The following is a 16,521-nucleotide window of genomic DNA, read 5'->3' on the forward strand; positions in this document are numbered from 1 at the left end:
GGCACAAATATTATTATAATACACGACAGTTCTCACTTTTGTGTAAACTATTAAGTCCTTTAATAGTTATTCAGGTTTAAACATGAGGCTGAGCTTTGAATGCATCAACATTCATGTTGTGTCATCAAATGCCAGTTCCTGTGGCAAATGTCATAGTCGGTCATTAGCAAATATGAATAATTAACTACCATTAATGGCAATTATTAGCACTACAAAGTAATGTAGTGAGTTGAAAATGACCCTTAATTCTGACAACAAATGTAAGATAAATGTATGTTTGAAACATGGTAAAGTAGGGAATGGTGCATAGTTAAGATCCGCTTGACTTGTAGACTACTTTTATATTTTTAAGGAAAAGAGGTCTCTTACTGTCTGAGTTAGCACACCTTTATAAATATCCTATATAACCTCATGACTCTGCACACTGCAATGTTACCCTTGTATAATTACACTGAACATGTATGATCTGAAAGGATTAAGGTTAAGCTGCAAATGCCGAGGTGCAGAGTTTATGTCTTTGTAGCGGATAGACAGACGGCGTGTCCACAAAAAAAACCTCAGTTGCCACGCAAACCACCGTGCAAACATAAGCACCATCTACCGTAGACATGGAATCCACCATAAATCTTGTACACAACTTCCATACATTTGTGGCTGTGATTTCATTATTTGGTTGTTTCTGTATGCCAGATGGATTTGATATGGAAAAGCTGTTTGAAATGGTTTTAATAAATGAGCTTTCAGATATGACCAAGTCCCACATACTATGAATTGAAAAGAAAAAGCCATTTCCACTGCGAGGAATGTAAGTGGGGGGTGGACGTGCGTTTCTGAGTCGTCGTTCATGTCCCCTCCAGTTGTTTTGCTACAAGAGTACATAGAATGGGCAACGTAATGTAGTTCTAACTACCATATTCCTTGTATTTCAGTTTTGACCTGGTTGTGATATGCAAGGTGTCAGACAAATTTGGTGATCCTTGGACATTAGTTTGTACATTAAAATGCATTTTCATTTGGCTGTGGCCATCGATGGAGCAGAAAATTTCTCAGGGTCTCGGTTTGATTCTCTAGCAGGTGTAAGTGTTTATGACAAGATGATGAGTCCAAGAGAAATTGGGTGATCGATTCAGCGACTGCTGTTTTGGAAGCCACCTTAAACCATTTCACATTAAGAAAGCGCACTCCAAGCAGACTCTAGAAAGTGTAACTGGAACAGAGGTCTCTGTTGCTGACCGTGTGCGTGTCCAAAAAAAAACGGGTGATATTACAACGCGGAGTTTCTTCTGTGGATGACCGGTACTGGTGGAATCGCTTTCTGCAACCTGCTGGCCTCCTCCTGGTTATCCATGTCCAGCACACACAGCAGCCCGCCGTTCTGCTTCTCCGCGCGGCCCACAAGGCTTTGGGTCTCTTCCTTGATATCGTCCAGCACCTCGCGCTCCTCCTCCTGCATGTGCAGAGCGACCTCGTTCTCGTAGCAGAACGCGCTGGACGCGAGCGCCAGGGACGACTGGGCCGCCGCGGAGCTTCTGCACGGGCACGCCGGACACGACGGCGGCGAGGACTTCCCCGAGTCGCCGCCGGCCAACAAGCTCAGCTCCCTGGCGCTGCAGGCGGGCATGTCGGGCACCTCGTAGGTCTCCTCGAAGCGAGCGTAGTCCACCAGGTAGCGCCCGCCGCGCTCGTAGAGCATGGGCGCGAAGCGGTGACCCCAGAGGATCTCGGCGGGCAGGTAGGAGCTGCGCGCCTGCGCCGTCATGGCCGTGGCCTCCACCATGCCCTCCAGGATGACCACGATCTCGAAGTCGCCCTGCGCCATCTCGGCGCGGCCCATGGCGTAGAGCGGGCTGCGCTCGTCGATCTCGTGCACCACCACCTGCGGCGCCACCAGGAAGAGGCGGTCCAGGCCCTCGTCGTAGCCCACGTCCAGGTCCACCTGCTGCAGCGGCAGGTACTCGCCCTCGGCCGTGGTGTAGGGACGCACCAGCTGGGCACGCACGTGCGCCTCCACGATGTGGCTCTTGCGCATGTTGCCCAGGCGCCACATGAGGCAGAGCTTGCCGTCGCGCCGCGCCACCACCGCCCGCCGCGAGAAGAGCAGCGTCTGCGCCCGCTTCTTGGGCCGCACCATCTTGGCCATGATGGTGCCCACCATGAGCGTGTCCAGCACGCAGCCGAAGATGCACTGCGCCACCACCGTCGCCACGGCCGCCGGGCACTCCTCCGTCACGCAGCGGTAGCCGTAGCCGATGGTGGTCTGCGTCTCCACGGAGAAGAGGAAGGCGCCGACGAAGCCGTGCACGTGCAGGATGCACGGCTGCCAGCGGCCCAGGCGGAGGAGCTCGCGCGGCGGGTCGGCGTCGCCGTGAGCCAGCGCCACAGCCCAGAAGACCAGGCCGAAGACCAGCCAGGAGAGCAGCGAGGCGACCGTGAAGACGAGCAGCAGGCTCCGCCAGCGGATGTCCACGCACGTGGTGAATATGTCCGCCAGGTAGCGGCGCGGCTTGTCCGACATGTTGGCGAAGACCACGTTGCACTGGCCGTTCTTCTTGACGAAGCGTTGCCGTGGGCCCCCGGAGCGGCCGGTGTTCACGGGCGTCACGCCGTTGCTGGGTTTGGGCTTGTGGTGGTGATGGGGGGGCGCCAGGTGGCCGCCCGTGTCGTTCTCGCCTTGCTTACTGGTCACTGCCCCATTATGGAGCCTGGACATTCTAACATTGTCATCATCTGATGCAACAATGCTGTATCTGCTAGACAGAGAAAGAGAGAGACCTCAACATATTTTCATTAAAAGTTGGAGTACAGACCACACAAAGAGAATAATTGTGTGGTAGGAGCAGGCTTCACACAGTCTCTTTTTCGTTTTTTAGAGTACTGATCCAAACATATAACAAGAAAAGAAGAAAAAAGGCCGCACTTTGCATACAAATGCATACTTGCACATGGTTGCACAGGTTTCTTCTTCTTTCTTATCAGTTACATAATAATCATCATTCATATAATTCATCATGATTTTCATCTCAAATATTTTTAGGTATTAGGTAAGTGTGTTAATCCAAAAAGAAGAGTCACATTAATCAACGAGGCCCTAAATGTCTTTAGGGGTTCTGGGGCAAGAACACTGGTTCTAAGACCTTTCTAAAAGTCGGACAGTGTAGGAAAATGACCCACATCAACTCAAAACTTTGGAACTGAGCGCACTAGACAGGTAATGATTTATATTTTGGCACAAGGTTAGCGGCAAAACTAGGATAAATGAAAGAGGACAGCATCCGCTGAATAGTCATAAAACAGTGAGTTTCGAAACTATGCAGTATAAGGTGCTACTTTAGGGCTTTGGGAGAGTTTTCCCTTCAAATTGAATCCTTTTTTGTTTTCTTTCTCTTTTTTTTACTTACACCCACAACCCACAACCTGGGCACATTCACAAGTCAATTCTAAGTGACTTAGCACATTTCTGGGACACGTTCTTAGGAAACAATACTTCAGATGTTCTATGCACCCAGCAAGCTCACCTGTTGATTCTTACAGCCCCCATTGGACCCTTAGTTGTTTGACACCAACATCAAAAATGCTCTGGTGTAGGTGTGGAGGAACAGGTGAGACCAGACTCAGCACACTGGACTCTTCCTGAAAGAAAATGGAACATGTCAAACAAGAACAAGCAAATTAAATGAAACACAAGGTAATGAAATTGCACGCAAGTCTTCTCTCTGAGATGTGCTATAATCTTGTGCTGCCCTGTGCGTGACAGCACTAGCTGTGACAGATGTTGTAAAACAAGATCACAATTCCCAAGTAAATCCCCTAGCCCAAGGTCTGATGATGATAACATTTTGGGAAATAGTCCTAAGGGCAACATCTGGCAGCACTCACCCCGAGCTGATCATCTTGCCTGTAACTGAGAAGTATACCCCAAATATGATATAAAATAGTGGCACTTCAGAGAGGACGCAAGAAGAACTTTGCACCTTTGTCACCTTTACCTGCTTATATATTAAAAATGGTGAATTCACTTTAAATTAAATAATCTAATGCAATAGCCTAATAAAGGCATGTGCCAATCAAATATCACTTTGGCTAGTTGGGTGTAGCAGCTCACCATTAACCATAGGCCTATACTTAATATCCTATCCATTCCATCAGTGACGAATTTACATGACGAGCATGATAAATAGTCTGACATCAGCAGGATGCAGAGGTGGAAATCACCGTGTGAGAAATCGAAATGAGGATATCAACTTCTTAAGCGCATTGTGTGGGATTGAACAGCAGGCACGCTGCAGGCTTTGCGTTAATCTGTGCTTTACAAGACTCGCAAGAGATTTACTTCCACCTGTTAGGCGCCAAAGAAGAGACTAGAATCCATTGGATGGCTTGATCACTGTACGGAGCACTGTAATCTCTGTTTGTGTGGGGGGTCAAATTTGGCAGGAAGCACAATACACTGAAGTAACCAATAAACTACCAGACAGATTGGTCAGGAGCTTTCTTTTAAGAACTTTACAAAATATATGAAACTATAAAACTGTGTTGTAGTTTCTCTGAAGATAGGCCTATGCACTCAATTTCACGAAATGACAAACTCATTTCTGATCTAAAGTATAGGCATTGCTTTTCATGCAATGTTCTAACATGGGTCAGTAGACTATTTTGTTTCTGTTCGACGTGAATTATGGAAGTATCGCTATAATCTACTTGCAATAATCTTTTTTATAGGCTAGTCCTTGGCAGCTGTGTTCCAAGTAACATTTTAACTCCATCATCAGAATAATATTACATAAGATATAGAGCATGATAAAAAAAACACCTTTTGCATTAGTCAAATGCAGGAACATTGTGCAAGACAACATTGTGGGTAGGCATAGCGGGGTTGGTCTGGGGGTGCATAATATTCACACAATTATTAATACAAGTAGTGAAGGCTGCGTTCTCAACCGAATTTATGTCTGTTGTCGTATGAAGAAATATCAAAATATATCCTGGGATGTCAACATGGCCTCTGAATTTTATTTGATAAATAGGTCTAAACAATCTACAAATTCTCAAAAACATCATTACGGGTCTATCAATGTATTGAATCTGGTAATAAAAAGTGAATGTCCTTTAACCTAAAATTGTTTTTCTCATTTCAGGATTTCCCAAATATTTGGACAAGGTAATGAAATAGGCTAGACCTACCTAGTACTCACATTTGTAAAATAGATCATCAAATCCTACACAAATAACCTAACGACATGTATTAACATAATAAAGGCTAGCCTATCATATGATTTACCACATCAAACTTCACTTTAGATCCGAGAGAACATTTTTAACTATCCCATTTCTGTCTATTTAGAATATTAGGCTCTTTCCTGTCATTAGAACACTATCCATCTGAGAAAGATTTGATGGGAAAATAGGCTAACTGTAGGCCTAGGCCTACTTGACTTACCTTTCCTTGATTCGCATATGTGAAAACTTTCTGGTTCCAGCTCTAAGATTACGCTACTGTCAATGTGATGCCATTTCAAGGTTCTAACTTTGAGACGACTCTCGATGTGATGGATAACTCTTCGTAAATTTTAGTTGTCAAGCTACTTTTAAAAACCTCTCCATCTGCGTGTTTTCAGATAAAGCGATGCGAGGTCTGCGCACCATGGCCATTAAAAGCACTCTGATCCATATTTTGCATCACGGGAACTCATCTGTGAAACTGAGCTGAATTCCTGTGGAGGTCGCTGTGGAGCAATTTAAATTTCAGGTTGGGTACTACAAGAGGAAAATAATGGTGTTATATCAATCTTTCAGGTGTCAGGTAACTCTGTTACCTTCCATATTCTACGTGTAAAATTCCTGTATACAAGTTAATGTCATGGTAAATAGATTAGACCTAGACCTAGACCTAGAAACTAGACCTTTTCTTTTAATTGTCCTAGAATTGTTGAGAAAATTGCTTTAAAAAGCTTAAACTGTTAACCATGTTGTTAGTCACTTAAACACGTGTCAGCCAAATGTAATGTAATATCAATAATAGTAATAATTTTCCACAAATTATTATGGTTTTCTTTACCCAAGGAATTCTTAAATTCCGGTAGGCTACTTCTATATCAGAAGAAAGAAAACTCTGACATCCACATTCGGAGCAGGCTACTCCTAGTCAGACTACGGATTCAGCCAAGCTAGCCTAGACAGCTAATTCATTTTACTGTAATTGGTATGTGTCTATGACACCGAAATATGACAGGAGGATCAGCAGTCAAACAAAAATATTTATTGACCAGGAAGAGCGATCACAAATGATGGTAGAACATTCACACAACCGCGACTGGCATGCCAACCTGTTGTTCATTCTTACAAATAAAAAGAGCACAATGGCAAGGACTGTATGAATCAGCAGAGGAGCATACACCTAACATGAAACACTTTGAAACCGTCATTAACAAACTTGCACTCGTCACACCAACTCACATTTCCGCGTGGCCCCTACACACACACCATCCACACAGAAACCAAAAACGCTTGTCACCAGGTGTGTTATTCTGTTCAGGTTACACGCACTACCAACACAAATCTCTCTTGCATTTGCTGCTTCTGAGTGGGCCTAACCCCAGGGGTATTCTCAGGTTACAGTATTTGAGGGGGATCTCAGAAAGACGACTTGAAGAAGGGTTTAGGAGCAGCAGACCCCAGGTTTCGATGCTGATTCTGTCTTGGCTCTCTGTCTCTGTTACGCTAACTTTCCAGTGAGTTCTCTCCACTGATTTTCCTCAAGTAAAGATAATGTGGAGATGGAGACAATAAGGCTTAAATGTGGTGGATATGCTTGCCTGGTGGAATAACTGTTAGCCATATTGCCTTAACATACCAACCCTAAACTAATGCGCTTTAATGGGAAAGCTATAGACAGAGGTAGGCCTTTGCCATTTGGATAGGCAGGGGTAAGCCCTGTTATCTGTTGCTATGCTACTGGGCAGCCATGACCTCTGACCTTTTTGGAAGAGTTTAAGGATGCAGGAAAGTCAGGAGAGGAATGGATGCAGCGTTTCTCACAGCTCTGTGTGGGAGCTCTGTGTCCAGACATGAACGTCCATTAAGGCAAACGAAACAAGACAACAACAGTTTAAGATTAATTGAACATTAGTGTTTTGATTTTAAATCACAGATCACAGCGGTCCTTTTAAGGCCTCCCTATCCTCGAGTTGTTAATTGGCTACGGTGGAGGAGAGTGACATTGCAACCTAGTGCTGGACCAGGGTCAGAGTACTGGTTCTATTATGGTACTTTTGTTTTTGTTCACTACGGCGTCGTCTTGTGCTTATGATAATACTTTTGGGTTAAAGAAAGGACTGGTGGTAATCGTGTTTTTTGCGGTAGTCTTCCCCGACAGTCTATTTGCAAATGCCACTTACAAAACAATCATTACAAACAGCTCATTACATTGCCTGCTGTACATTCACATGATATGGTGTTTGTGTGAGCGCAAATGTCTGGAGGTGCTCTAAATAAGGCATGACTAGAGGTTCTGAAAGCCTGGATGACTCAACTTCCCATGCAATCACTTAAGTGATATCTTTTTTTGTTTTTCATTTTCAAATGTAGATGTTTTTCATTCCTTTCATGGTTTATAGCGCAAAAACAACAAAGAAAAAAAAAACTAATGACATTCATTATCAGCCAGTTCAGGATTAAGTCACTTTTGATGTCTTAGTAAGAGTGCTAGAATTTTTCGAAGGGCCCCAATCTAATTGGCACAAAAGTAAGCTTGATGATTGGTCCTTCTTACTGCTAGTAGCAAGCAGGGGATGACGTGCTTTCATGACACACAAGTCATTGATGTAGAGCCTAGAATGCATACAAAATTTCACTCTCCATCATCATCGTTTCCAGTAAGGCAGGAGCGGATTCGCCATCTTTGTTTTCTCTTTTGCTACCTTATGCTAGAAAGATCCAGTGTGTGACTCAAATGAGAATGTTAGTACTGTTTTCTTTTTCAGTTGTAGGTTTTCAGTCATTATTTGCACACTAATGAGTATGACCTGGTGGGGCGAAGGTGCGATTGCCCTAAACTGCTGACATTCAGACGTTAGGTGTGGTGTTGCTGCGATACAACAAGGACTGCACTGACTTCCACCGGTTGCGATTAAAGCTGGATTGATTTACAAAGGTCATCATCGACAACAACAATCATTGTTGTTTTTGTTGTTGCGTGTGTGTGTGACCCTGTAACCGTGTGGCAGAAGCGGCGTTTGCTGTTCCCTAGCTATATGCTACTGCCCTCACCGCTACAGTACGGCCTGATAACTCTCAGTGTGTCCTCTTGCATTAATCACTTTAGCTGTGCCTCTCCGCGGGAAGAGGTTCATGGTTGATTGTATTTGAGCTGCCAGACGCAGCTAAAAACAGAACAGCACTTTTCTATTTTTTTTTTCTCCGGGAGGCATTTCACAAGGCAGAACTTGGTGAAAGAAAGAAACCATAAGAAAGAAAGAAAGAAAGACAGAAAAAAAAGAAACAAGTCGAAAAGTAGGACAAGTGGAGTGCTAAAAATGAGAGCAAGGAAGAGAGGAGGGAGAGAGAAGCAGGAAGTGGGCCAAAAGCTATCGGACTGACTGACTGATGGTAAAACTCCCATGTTTTTAGTGTCTAAAACTCTTACAGTGCTCAACTTATTATATAAAAAAAAGTGTGTCTGAGTGCATGGATGGGGGATGATGGGAAAGAGGTCGATGAGATGGAGCAGAACTTCTCCCTTTGCTGAAACGCTTTACTAAAACAGTGGAAGACAAAATTGTTAGTGTGATTCAGTGAAGGTGGCAAGTACTGGTGGTCCGGTTAATTGGCGATGATTTAAGACAAGTAGTGATATGGTTAGTTGGCCGTACAGTAAAGCTGATAAAGATTAAGCATGTAGTGGTCTGGTTAGTGCACCACACAGACGTCCGTGGTAGATCTAGTGGTCTGGTTAGTTGGTCACAGAAGGCGGCGGAGTAGATGTGGTGGTGGGGGTATGTTCAAACTGAATGAGGTGGAGGAGGTTAATGTATTAATGAGGTCTGTTAATTGGGAAGCACAAAGGCTGGGTGTGGTGGTGGTGGTGGAAGGGGGGGGGTAGTGTGGATGAACCAGGGGGGGGTGACAGATGAAGCATGGATGTGAACTTGTGGACGGAGGAAGCAATGGAGAGGGGGAGAAAGGGAATATATACGGAGGTACCAAGGAGACGTTCAAGGAAGAAAGAAGTAAAGAAAATAATGAATGAATGAATGAATGATGATGAGAAGAACATGAGTTGAACAGATGAGGAGAAGAGAGGAGAAAAGAGGAGAGGAGAGGAGAGGAGAAAAGAGGAGAGGAGAGGAGAGGAGAAAAGAGGAGAGGAGAGGAGAGGAGAGGAGAGGAGAAAAGAGGAGAGGAGAGAAGGCTACAGTACAAGGCTGCTCAGTCTGTCCAGTCTTTCTTTATGTTGAGGTTCCACTCCCACGAGAGATGATCGTGCTGGTCATCGTCGGTGAACTTGGACTTGATGTTGTAGGTGCCGCGGGCCAGCATGCCCTTGGGAGCCTCCTCCAGCGGGGTCAGGAAGTCGTACTCGGCAGGCCGCGGGCCGTAACTGCCCACCATGTAGTCCGACTTATCAACTGGAGGGGTAATGGGGGGGGGGGGGGCAATAAGGAATGGTGTTACCACAGGGAGTGTGTGTGTGTGTGTGTGTGGGGTGGGGGGGGGGGGGGGCAGAGCCAGAGGCACTCACAGAGAAGAACAGTGGTTCCATTTATCAGATATAGAATAACACAAGATAATTGTGACGGATCAGAAATGCAAGAACAAAAATGAAAACAAATACATCCAGTCACCAATGATTTTAAGATATTTTGAAGAGACTCACTTCAGAGATATTAAACCTTTAACTGTGTACTACAAAGCTTTCATTTTTTTGCCTTGATTTACCAACTATTTGTCAGATTCTAGTTATGTTTTGAGGACTGTTTGACCATTCAATGTGGAGTTGTGAGTCGCTCCCTATTCAAGTACTTTAGGAGACTGCTGTCAAAACAGCTGTCAAGATGGCTGCCGAGTGGCAAGAATTGCCTTTGAGGGCTTTGATATTACGACATCCAACAAAAATATTGCTGCCATAAGAAAAAATAAACTGTGATCAGCAAGGGAAGGGAAGCAAATGAAGGAAAAAGGAATTTCTCCGTATTATGTCTCAAATGTGCCTGTATATGACTCATTTTCTGTTGCAACAGCAATACCAGAGAAGGGAGAAAACACCACATACTCCTTTGAGTAGGCTACAGCACATAGTTTGTTAAGCAAAGTCATCTAGACCCTGGAACATACTCTGCAATGGAAAATATCCATCAGAGGGAAAGTAAAAAAAAAACAGACTCCTTACTTCGCACTCCTTTCCTGTAGGTCTGCTGGGTGAACTTCAGGCCAGAGACAATCTCCCGGTTCACCTGTCACAAGAGTGCTGAGGTGAGCCGTAGCCATGGTGAGGGTCAGGGCATGTATTCATAGCAACAGCAATTAGACCAGTCAAACTTCAGACCAATTTCTCCTCATGTGGAAGGTATAAATGTTGCACTGCACTCAGCTCCACTGCCAGAAATTGATTGAGTGAGAAGCAGTTTCCAACCCGTGCTGGAGCCATTCCACTGACTGTGCAGCTTACAGTGGAAGGATACTTAGTCTTCGGTCACAGTGGTGTTGTATAACAGACCACTCATGATGAGGCCGCTATTCTCTAAGACTAAGAAACTTCCAGTGTCCAAATGCATATATCTATATAAAATACATTTTGTACTGTATTGTTTCATTTTGTATTGAAACATTAACATTTAAAATGCACAGTGTTTGCATGCAGCTTGTGTATGTGAGAACATGGTGATGCTATTCATCTCAACCCACTCTGTTGGTGCTCTGAAGATAAATGACCATAATTCATGAACATTCATCATCATTAACAGAACACAGCACAACACAACAGTGACAAAGAACATCAAAGTTTTTTTGGAGACATCTTACCTTGAAGCTGATCTTAATCCTGTACTCAACCCCCTCTTTTAACACAAAGCTTTGCTTCTTGAATTGCTCCAGATCTCCTGTTCAGACAGAGCACACAACGATGCTGTCTTAGACGCATTCTCAATTTTTAACATTTAGGAACATATCATCTCGAGCAATGACAGAGGAACCTGTGTGTGTAAAGTGGAGCAATAGGAGCCTCTACTCACCCTGCAGGTCCAAGGTGAGGGGAATTGGGGTGGTATCACACACCAAGGTCAGCCGAGTCACCTGGACGTTTGGAACAGCCGGGTCTGCAGCTGAAGCACACACAGCCACACCCACACAACCACAAACACACAGTGGTATAAATACCTAGTTGTCACGTCACATCCTCTCTTGTATCAGTCTGAAAACTTCCTTCCTGGGTGGGTTAATCAACGCTGACACCTTCTTATCATATGGGTTAAGATAGGCTACCTTGCATTGCAACCCCCTTGTGAGACATAAGCTAAGAAGAGCATTGTCGGAAAATTGTCGGTAAGGCAAAACGTCCTAATAAATGCACTTTTAATCGTAAAAGAGATCAGTGTGATCAGGGAAAAGCCCACAGACACACACACACACATATAAAACTTCTATTGTTAAGCACAACATTGTGAATGGCTCTCCTCTGTCTGCTGCCTGGAGATAGACACTCACGCATGCACATGAAGGTGAGTCATTTCACGAGCTCATGACACACACTACACCAGTGAGCTCCAAGCACCAGTTAAGCCAAGTGACAAACTCAACCTGATAACCCCAACATTAGGGGGAAAACACATCCACAGTCCACACACAGTGTATGTTTTTCATTGCAGCGTTTTGAGTATATAAAGCACTTTACAAATAAAATGTATTACTACCGGTATTATTATTAGTAGTAGTAGTAGTAGTAGTAGTAGTAGTAGTAGTAGTAGAGGTATTGTTATTACTGTAGGCAAGGGATTTATATACAGCTGTGTTAAGTTCATTTAGATGGATATTAGTTTAAGTGGGTACAGGCAAACTGATAAGTGAATGGCTAATGTTTGATTTCTGAAACCACATGAATAAGCCAGATGCAAATAGCAATTTCTGGTACACATTCACAGGGATATTGCACAATTTGTGAAAGTGAGGTAAGTAATATTGCCATCAATCAGCACTGTCTTATGACACAAGAGCTTAGGACTGATTTTGGATCCCCAGGGCTCCCATTGGTCCATCCCCGATAAGGCAGCTGGAGCAGACATTCTTCACCAGTGCCAGGAGCCAACCAACCCCGTACTGCTCGTATCAGACATTATGTGTAGATAAGCGAGTGTCCTTCACTGCCATTCTCTTAACCAACACGCCATACACCTAGCCTAGAAATCTAGACGCGCCCCTAGCGGCAGCAAATTACATTTGCTGCCAGGGCTAGTCTAGCAACTCTCCGTTGGCTTGTGAGCTCCAGAAATCGAAACTTAATCAGGCCAATGAAATCGTCGTTAGGTGGGCTTAACATAATGATTGATGGCAGAGTTGCAATGGTTTGGCTTGAATTCCCTGCTACTTGAAAACAAATAAGATGGATGTTGCTGCTGGCGAACAGTGTGACACGAGTTAAGCTTTTATTAAGTTGGCAAACGTTTGAACTAGCCAACTAGCTCCGCTGGTTGGAAACGCATGGGACTCATAGCGCAGCCGCTGTCCTATTGCGTGCAGAGGGAATTTGAAAGACAACTGATTATCCCGCCCCTCGGACTGAGCACTGCGAACGGTGAGTGTCCAGACCCTACATGTTAATGTGGGTCTGGCTCGTCAGGCTACCATACACCTACTACACCTGCCCAACTATGAAGTTCACAAGCCATAACCATCTACATACACCAAATGGACAGACAGACAGGACACACACACACACACACAGAGAGACACACATACACACACACACACACACACACACACACACACACACACACACACACACACACACACACACACACACACACCAGATTCGTGGCCATCTCCCAGCAAGGCCTTCTTGTACTTCTGCAAGCTCTCGTCATCCTTGTCGAGCTCCTGGATCTCCTGCAGGGTCTTGCGGGCGGGGGGTCTGTAGTTGACCGTCTCGCTCTCACTCTCGGCGTTCTCCGCCGCGATGGCCGCCAGCTGCTCTTCAGTAGGTTCATGCTCAGCCATGACTGGAGATGCCACAGCGAGAGAGGCAGAGAGAGAGAGAGAGAGAGAGAGAGAGAGAGAGAGAGAGAGGAAAGGTAGCAGTGAAGCAAGGGAGAGAGAAGCAGCAAGAGAGAGAGAGAGAGAAAATGAGGGAGACGCAGATGAGAGGACATAGATAAATGGAAATGTAGACAGACAGAGAAAATGGTGAGGGAAGACACAGGACAGATGGACAGACACAGAGAATGATGGGAGAGAAAGAGAGACACAGATGTAAAGATTAAAAAAGAAGACGTTCCATGTTCCACGTCTGCAGCAGAGTCATCCACACACAGTGACCGTGAGTGTGCTGACACACTGCGCACAGCTCCAAATGAGGAGGACTCTCTCCTCAGCAGCAGGAGATAACTACGGCACACCTACACAGGGGATACCACGGCTACCGCACAGCGCTAGCAGGTCACCAAAATGTCAGCTGCTAATAAACTGAGAAACATACTGTGGTGCGGCCTGAGCAAGCCTTTAAAAACATAAGACTAGAAAATTGACCAAATATATTCCTATTTGGCTTGCTTTGGGGAAATATTATTTCAATGAAGAAAGACGCTCTGAAAAATGGAAATCAACAACTGATAAGGTTATGCTGTTTCATTCTTGGAAATTTTCATTGTGGACAACAATTATTGAAGGCGCTTACAAAGGCAGGAAGTGCATATTTGCCTTGACAGCCTTCCAAACCACATGGACAGCCCTAACCCTGTTCAAGTGGCTATGTGTCTTGGTCAGGATTCCAAATGCAAGCACTCTTAGATTCAACCAAGGCCCAGTATGTGACTGTTTCAGCCATTTTATGGTATCATAAAACTAACAATATTCTAGCTGCAGCCTTAAAAAACAATAAAGATGTTTTCTTTGTGGGGCACTCTTCTGTGAGCACTTAAACAAGCTGTTTAAAAACGTAAAATGTTATATAAAAATAGCTAGTGTGCTATAAATAGTGCATGTCAACTTTATGTTGTATCAATTAGTGTGTTATTGTACATTAATCACTGAAATATTTACTTATGAAGATGTAGGAGGCATTACAATTCCTTTGTTGAGAAGCAGAGAAAGCATTTCAAATAAAGAATGGAAAAAGTGGATGGGCTTTCTAACTTTTTATGTTTTTTATAACAAGCATTTTGCGAGTCTTTTGTGAATACAAATATACTGGTATAAAACACAGCATTCATTTATTTGACAGTTACAGCACTTTTTAAAACCATGTTGTGTAAGGGGGGGGGGGTACTATCACAGTAGGCTACTTCAACCTATAGTAAGCCTATGTGTGGTTGAGATGGCCACATAGCTGTTTTCTTTTTCTGGGCCTGTAGAAACAAGCAGTGGAATTCCTTGAACAGAATGTCAGGCCAACAGATAATTATCCTAGCATTCTACAGACCAAAGCAGAAAGCTAATTTCTGGTGTGCAATTTTCTGTAAGTTATGCTCATATTTTGTAACCCAATCACTGGAATTGTTTTTTAATGGTGTGATTATCAGTGAAATATCTTCAAAAATCATACACATAACTCTTACCACCATTCCTTAAAAATATGACTATTTTATTTGATCTACAAGGCCTAGGCTTACACATTGTCTTCAGTCTAGAAAGTCTATTCTGTGGTTAGGCTATTAGATCTATTGTGGACAACAAAACCTCTTCTCTCTCGATAACTAGACTCCTGCAATCTGCAGTCAGGTTTGGGGGTTTGAGCTCTGCTCCTGGAGCCAAACCAAAGTGATTGTAGGCCTAAGACTTCTCAATGGAAAAAGGGGACAAAGAGGGGTGACTGACAGACTAGGCCTATAGGCTACTAACTGACTCACTTGACTTGGCTCATGACTCTCCCAGGACAGATGTCTCTGGGAAAGGTTGGACAAAGCATCACGTTCAAGTCAAGTAACCTAGGCCTACGGTTTCCACTGTCTATAGTCTAGATGCCATAATTTAGTTTAAAGAACCTAGAGATTGGCCTGCCTATGTAAGATGACCACACAACATGGGCTAGTTTAAGGATAGGCCTACCTTTTAGTCAACAAAGACTGTCGGATAGCCTAAAAGAACAATTGGCCAGTCAGACATTTGTGTTGAAATAGCCTACTTGCCTAAGAACTCAGAAACCTCGGCAAGCCATCAGTAATCTGCTTAATTAACCAAGTCGGCCTACTTGAAATGCAGAGAGAAAAAACATTACTAAAGGATTAATCGGTGACAAAAAGGTACCCATATATTAATTCGTCATTGTATGACTAAGTAGCCTATACCCTAGGGATGTGTTCGTTTACTATAAGGCTATCTTACAACAGAGATGCTAGCTGAATAGCAAACAGGCTATTTTTTTTAGTAAATTGGCAGTAGCCTATCTCACATGAAATAGGCCTACAGCTAGATGTCAACACACTGTTCTATAAATTACGCTACTTCAGCTAATGCGCTTACATTAGAAACATGACACCCATCCCTGTTTCTGACAGTTGACTACATTGTATCAAGAGTGAAATAGGCTATCTATTCCGTGAGAGATGCACGGGGCTTTAGGCTACGCGTAACCAGCCGCATTTACTGAATATGTAATTGAGTTTAATCGAAAAATGCATTTTGTCACACCGCTAAAATCTTTTATCAAGCTCACTGGACAATCAGCGGAAACAGTCTCCTCCGTCATTTGCGACGTCGAAAAGCCGAGAGATTCTATGGGGGCTGACAAACGCCCCACTATCCTTGGTTACCGGTTCACGAGTTTAACCGAATATTTCGTCATGGTGCAGATATATACTTCATCGCATGATCAATACTTGATTTGTAACACATCATCTTACCGTTAGCTTCCACCGATGCTTTTTCCGGCTGCTTTCACCAATTGTCTGTGCACTGCCGCTTTGTGCAAGTATGGCGAACTGAAAGCGGAGACGCCCGCACTGCACTACACGCTTCCGGGAAAGACGCAGCGTAAGTTCCCGGAGGCATGTGAGATGTCCGCGACTTGAAGGAGTGGCTCGCACTTGTTGATCTCCACTTGGTTTGTCTGTAATGTGTCACAATAATTCTTCTAAACACGTATCCAACTAGCCTATAAGTAATTCGAGTCTTATCCAACGCACTTACTTCAGTTGATCCCCTTTAATTGTTTGATTGGCCTTATCAGGGGGCCCACATCACAACACAGGGATACATCAAATCTCCAGAGGATTAATGGTGTAGCTTTAACTGATAAATCAGATCACATACTTTAAGTTAAGATCCTTACTGGGTTTGTGACTGACCCTCCCCCCCCCCCCCCCTCCTCTAGCTTCCATT

General features: G+C 44.1%; 2 protein-coding genes across 5 annotated transcripts; both read right to left on the reverse strand.

The window, feature by feature from the left end:
* Positions 1 to 54: 54 nt before the first annotated feature.
* LOC143132114 (ATP-sensitive inward rectifier potassium channel 12-like) lies at positions 55 to 6,144 on the reverse strand. Of its 3 annotated transcripts, XM_076291463.1 has the most exons (3): positions 4,811 to 6,144; positions 3,516 to 3,630; positions 55 to 2,750 (listed from the first exon to the last, which is right to left on the reverse strand). In XM_076291463.1, exons 2-3 carry the CDS (start codon positions 3,536 to 3,538, stop codon positions 1,265 to 1,267), a joined length of 1,509 nt encoding a protein of 502 aa, XP_076147578.1. In that variant the 5' UTR covers positions 3,539 to 3,630; positions 4,811 to 6,144; the 3' UTR covers positions 55 to 1,264. The 3 variants fall into 3 exon arrangements, with proteins under 3 accessions (XP_076147578.1, XP_076147582.1, XP_076147577.1); XM_076291467.1 differs by having other exon boundaries at positions 55 to 2,747; positions 3,516 to 6,144; XM_076291462.1 differs by having other exon boundaries at positions 3,516 to 6,144.
* Positions 6,145 to 6,241: 97 nt separating this feature from the next.
* Positions 6,242 to 16,297, reverse strand: LOC143132144 (rho GDP-dissociation inhibitor 1-like). Of its 2 annotated transcripts, none has more exons than XM_076291489.1 (6): positions 16,044 to 16,297; positions 13,014 to 13,205; positions 11,226 to 11,315; positions 11,017 to 11,093; positions 10,385 to 10,448; positions 6,242 to 9,623 (listed from the first exon to the last, which is right to left on the reverse strand). In XM_076291489.1, the coding sequence occupies exons 2-6, from the start codon at positions 13,201 to 13,203 to the stop codon at positions 9,424 to 9,426; spliced, it is 621 nt and encodes a 206-aa protein (XP_076147604.1). In that variant the 5' UTR covers positions 13,204 to 13,205; positions 16,044 to 16,297; the 3' UTR covers positions 6,242 to 9,423. The 2 variants fall into 2 exon arrangements, with proteins under 2 accessions (XP_076147604.1, XP_076147594.1); XM_076291479.1 differs by having other exon boundaries at positions 11,226 to 11,331; positions 13,009 to 13,205; positions 16,044 to 16,296.
* Between the last annotated feature and the right edge of the window lie 224 nt (positions 16,298 to 16,521).

The sequence above is a fragment of the Alosa pseudoharengus genome, unplaced genomic scaffold, assembly GCF_046254945.1.
Source record: "Alosa pseudoharengus isolate Yale_2024_CS ecotype anadromous, Long Island Sound unplaced genomic scaffold, YU_APseudo_1.1 YU_APseudo_1.1_scf_1, whole genome shotgun sequence".
Lineage (NCBI taxonomy): Eukaryota > Metazoa > Chordata > Actinopteri > Clupeiformes > Clupeidae > Alosa > Alosa pseudoharengus.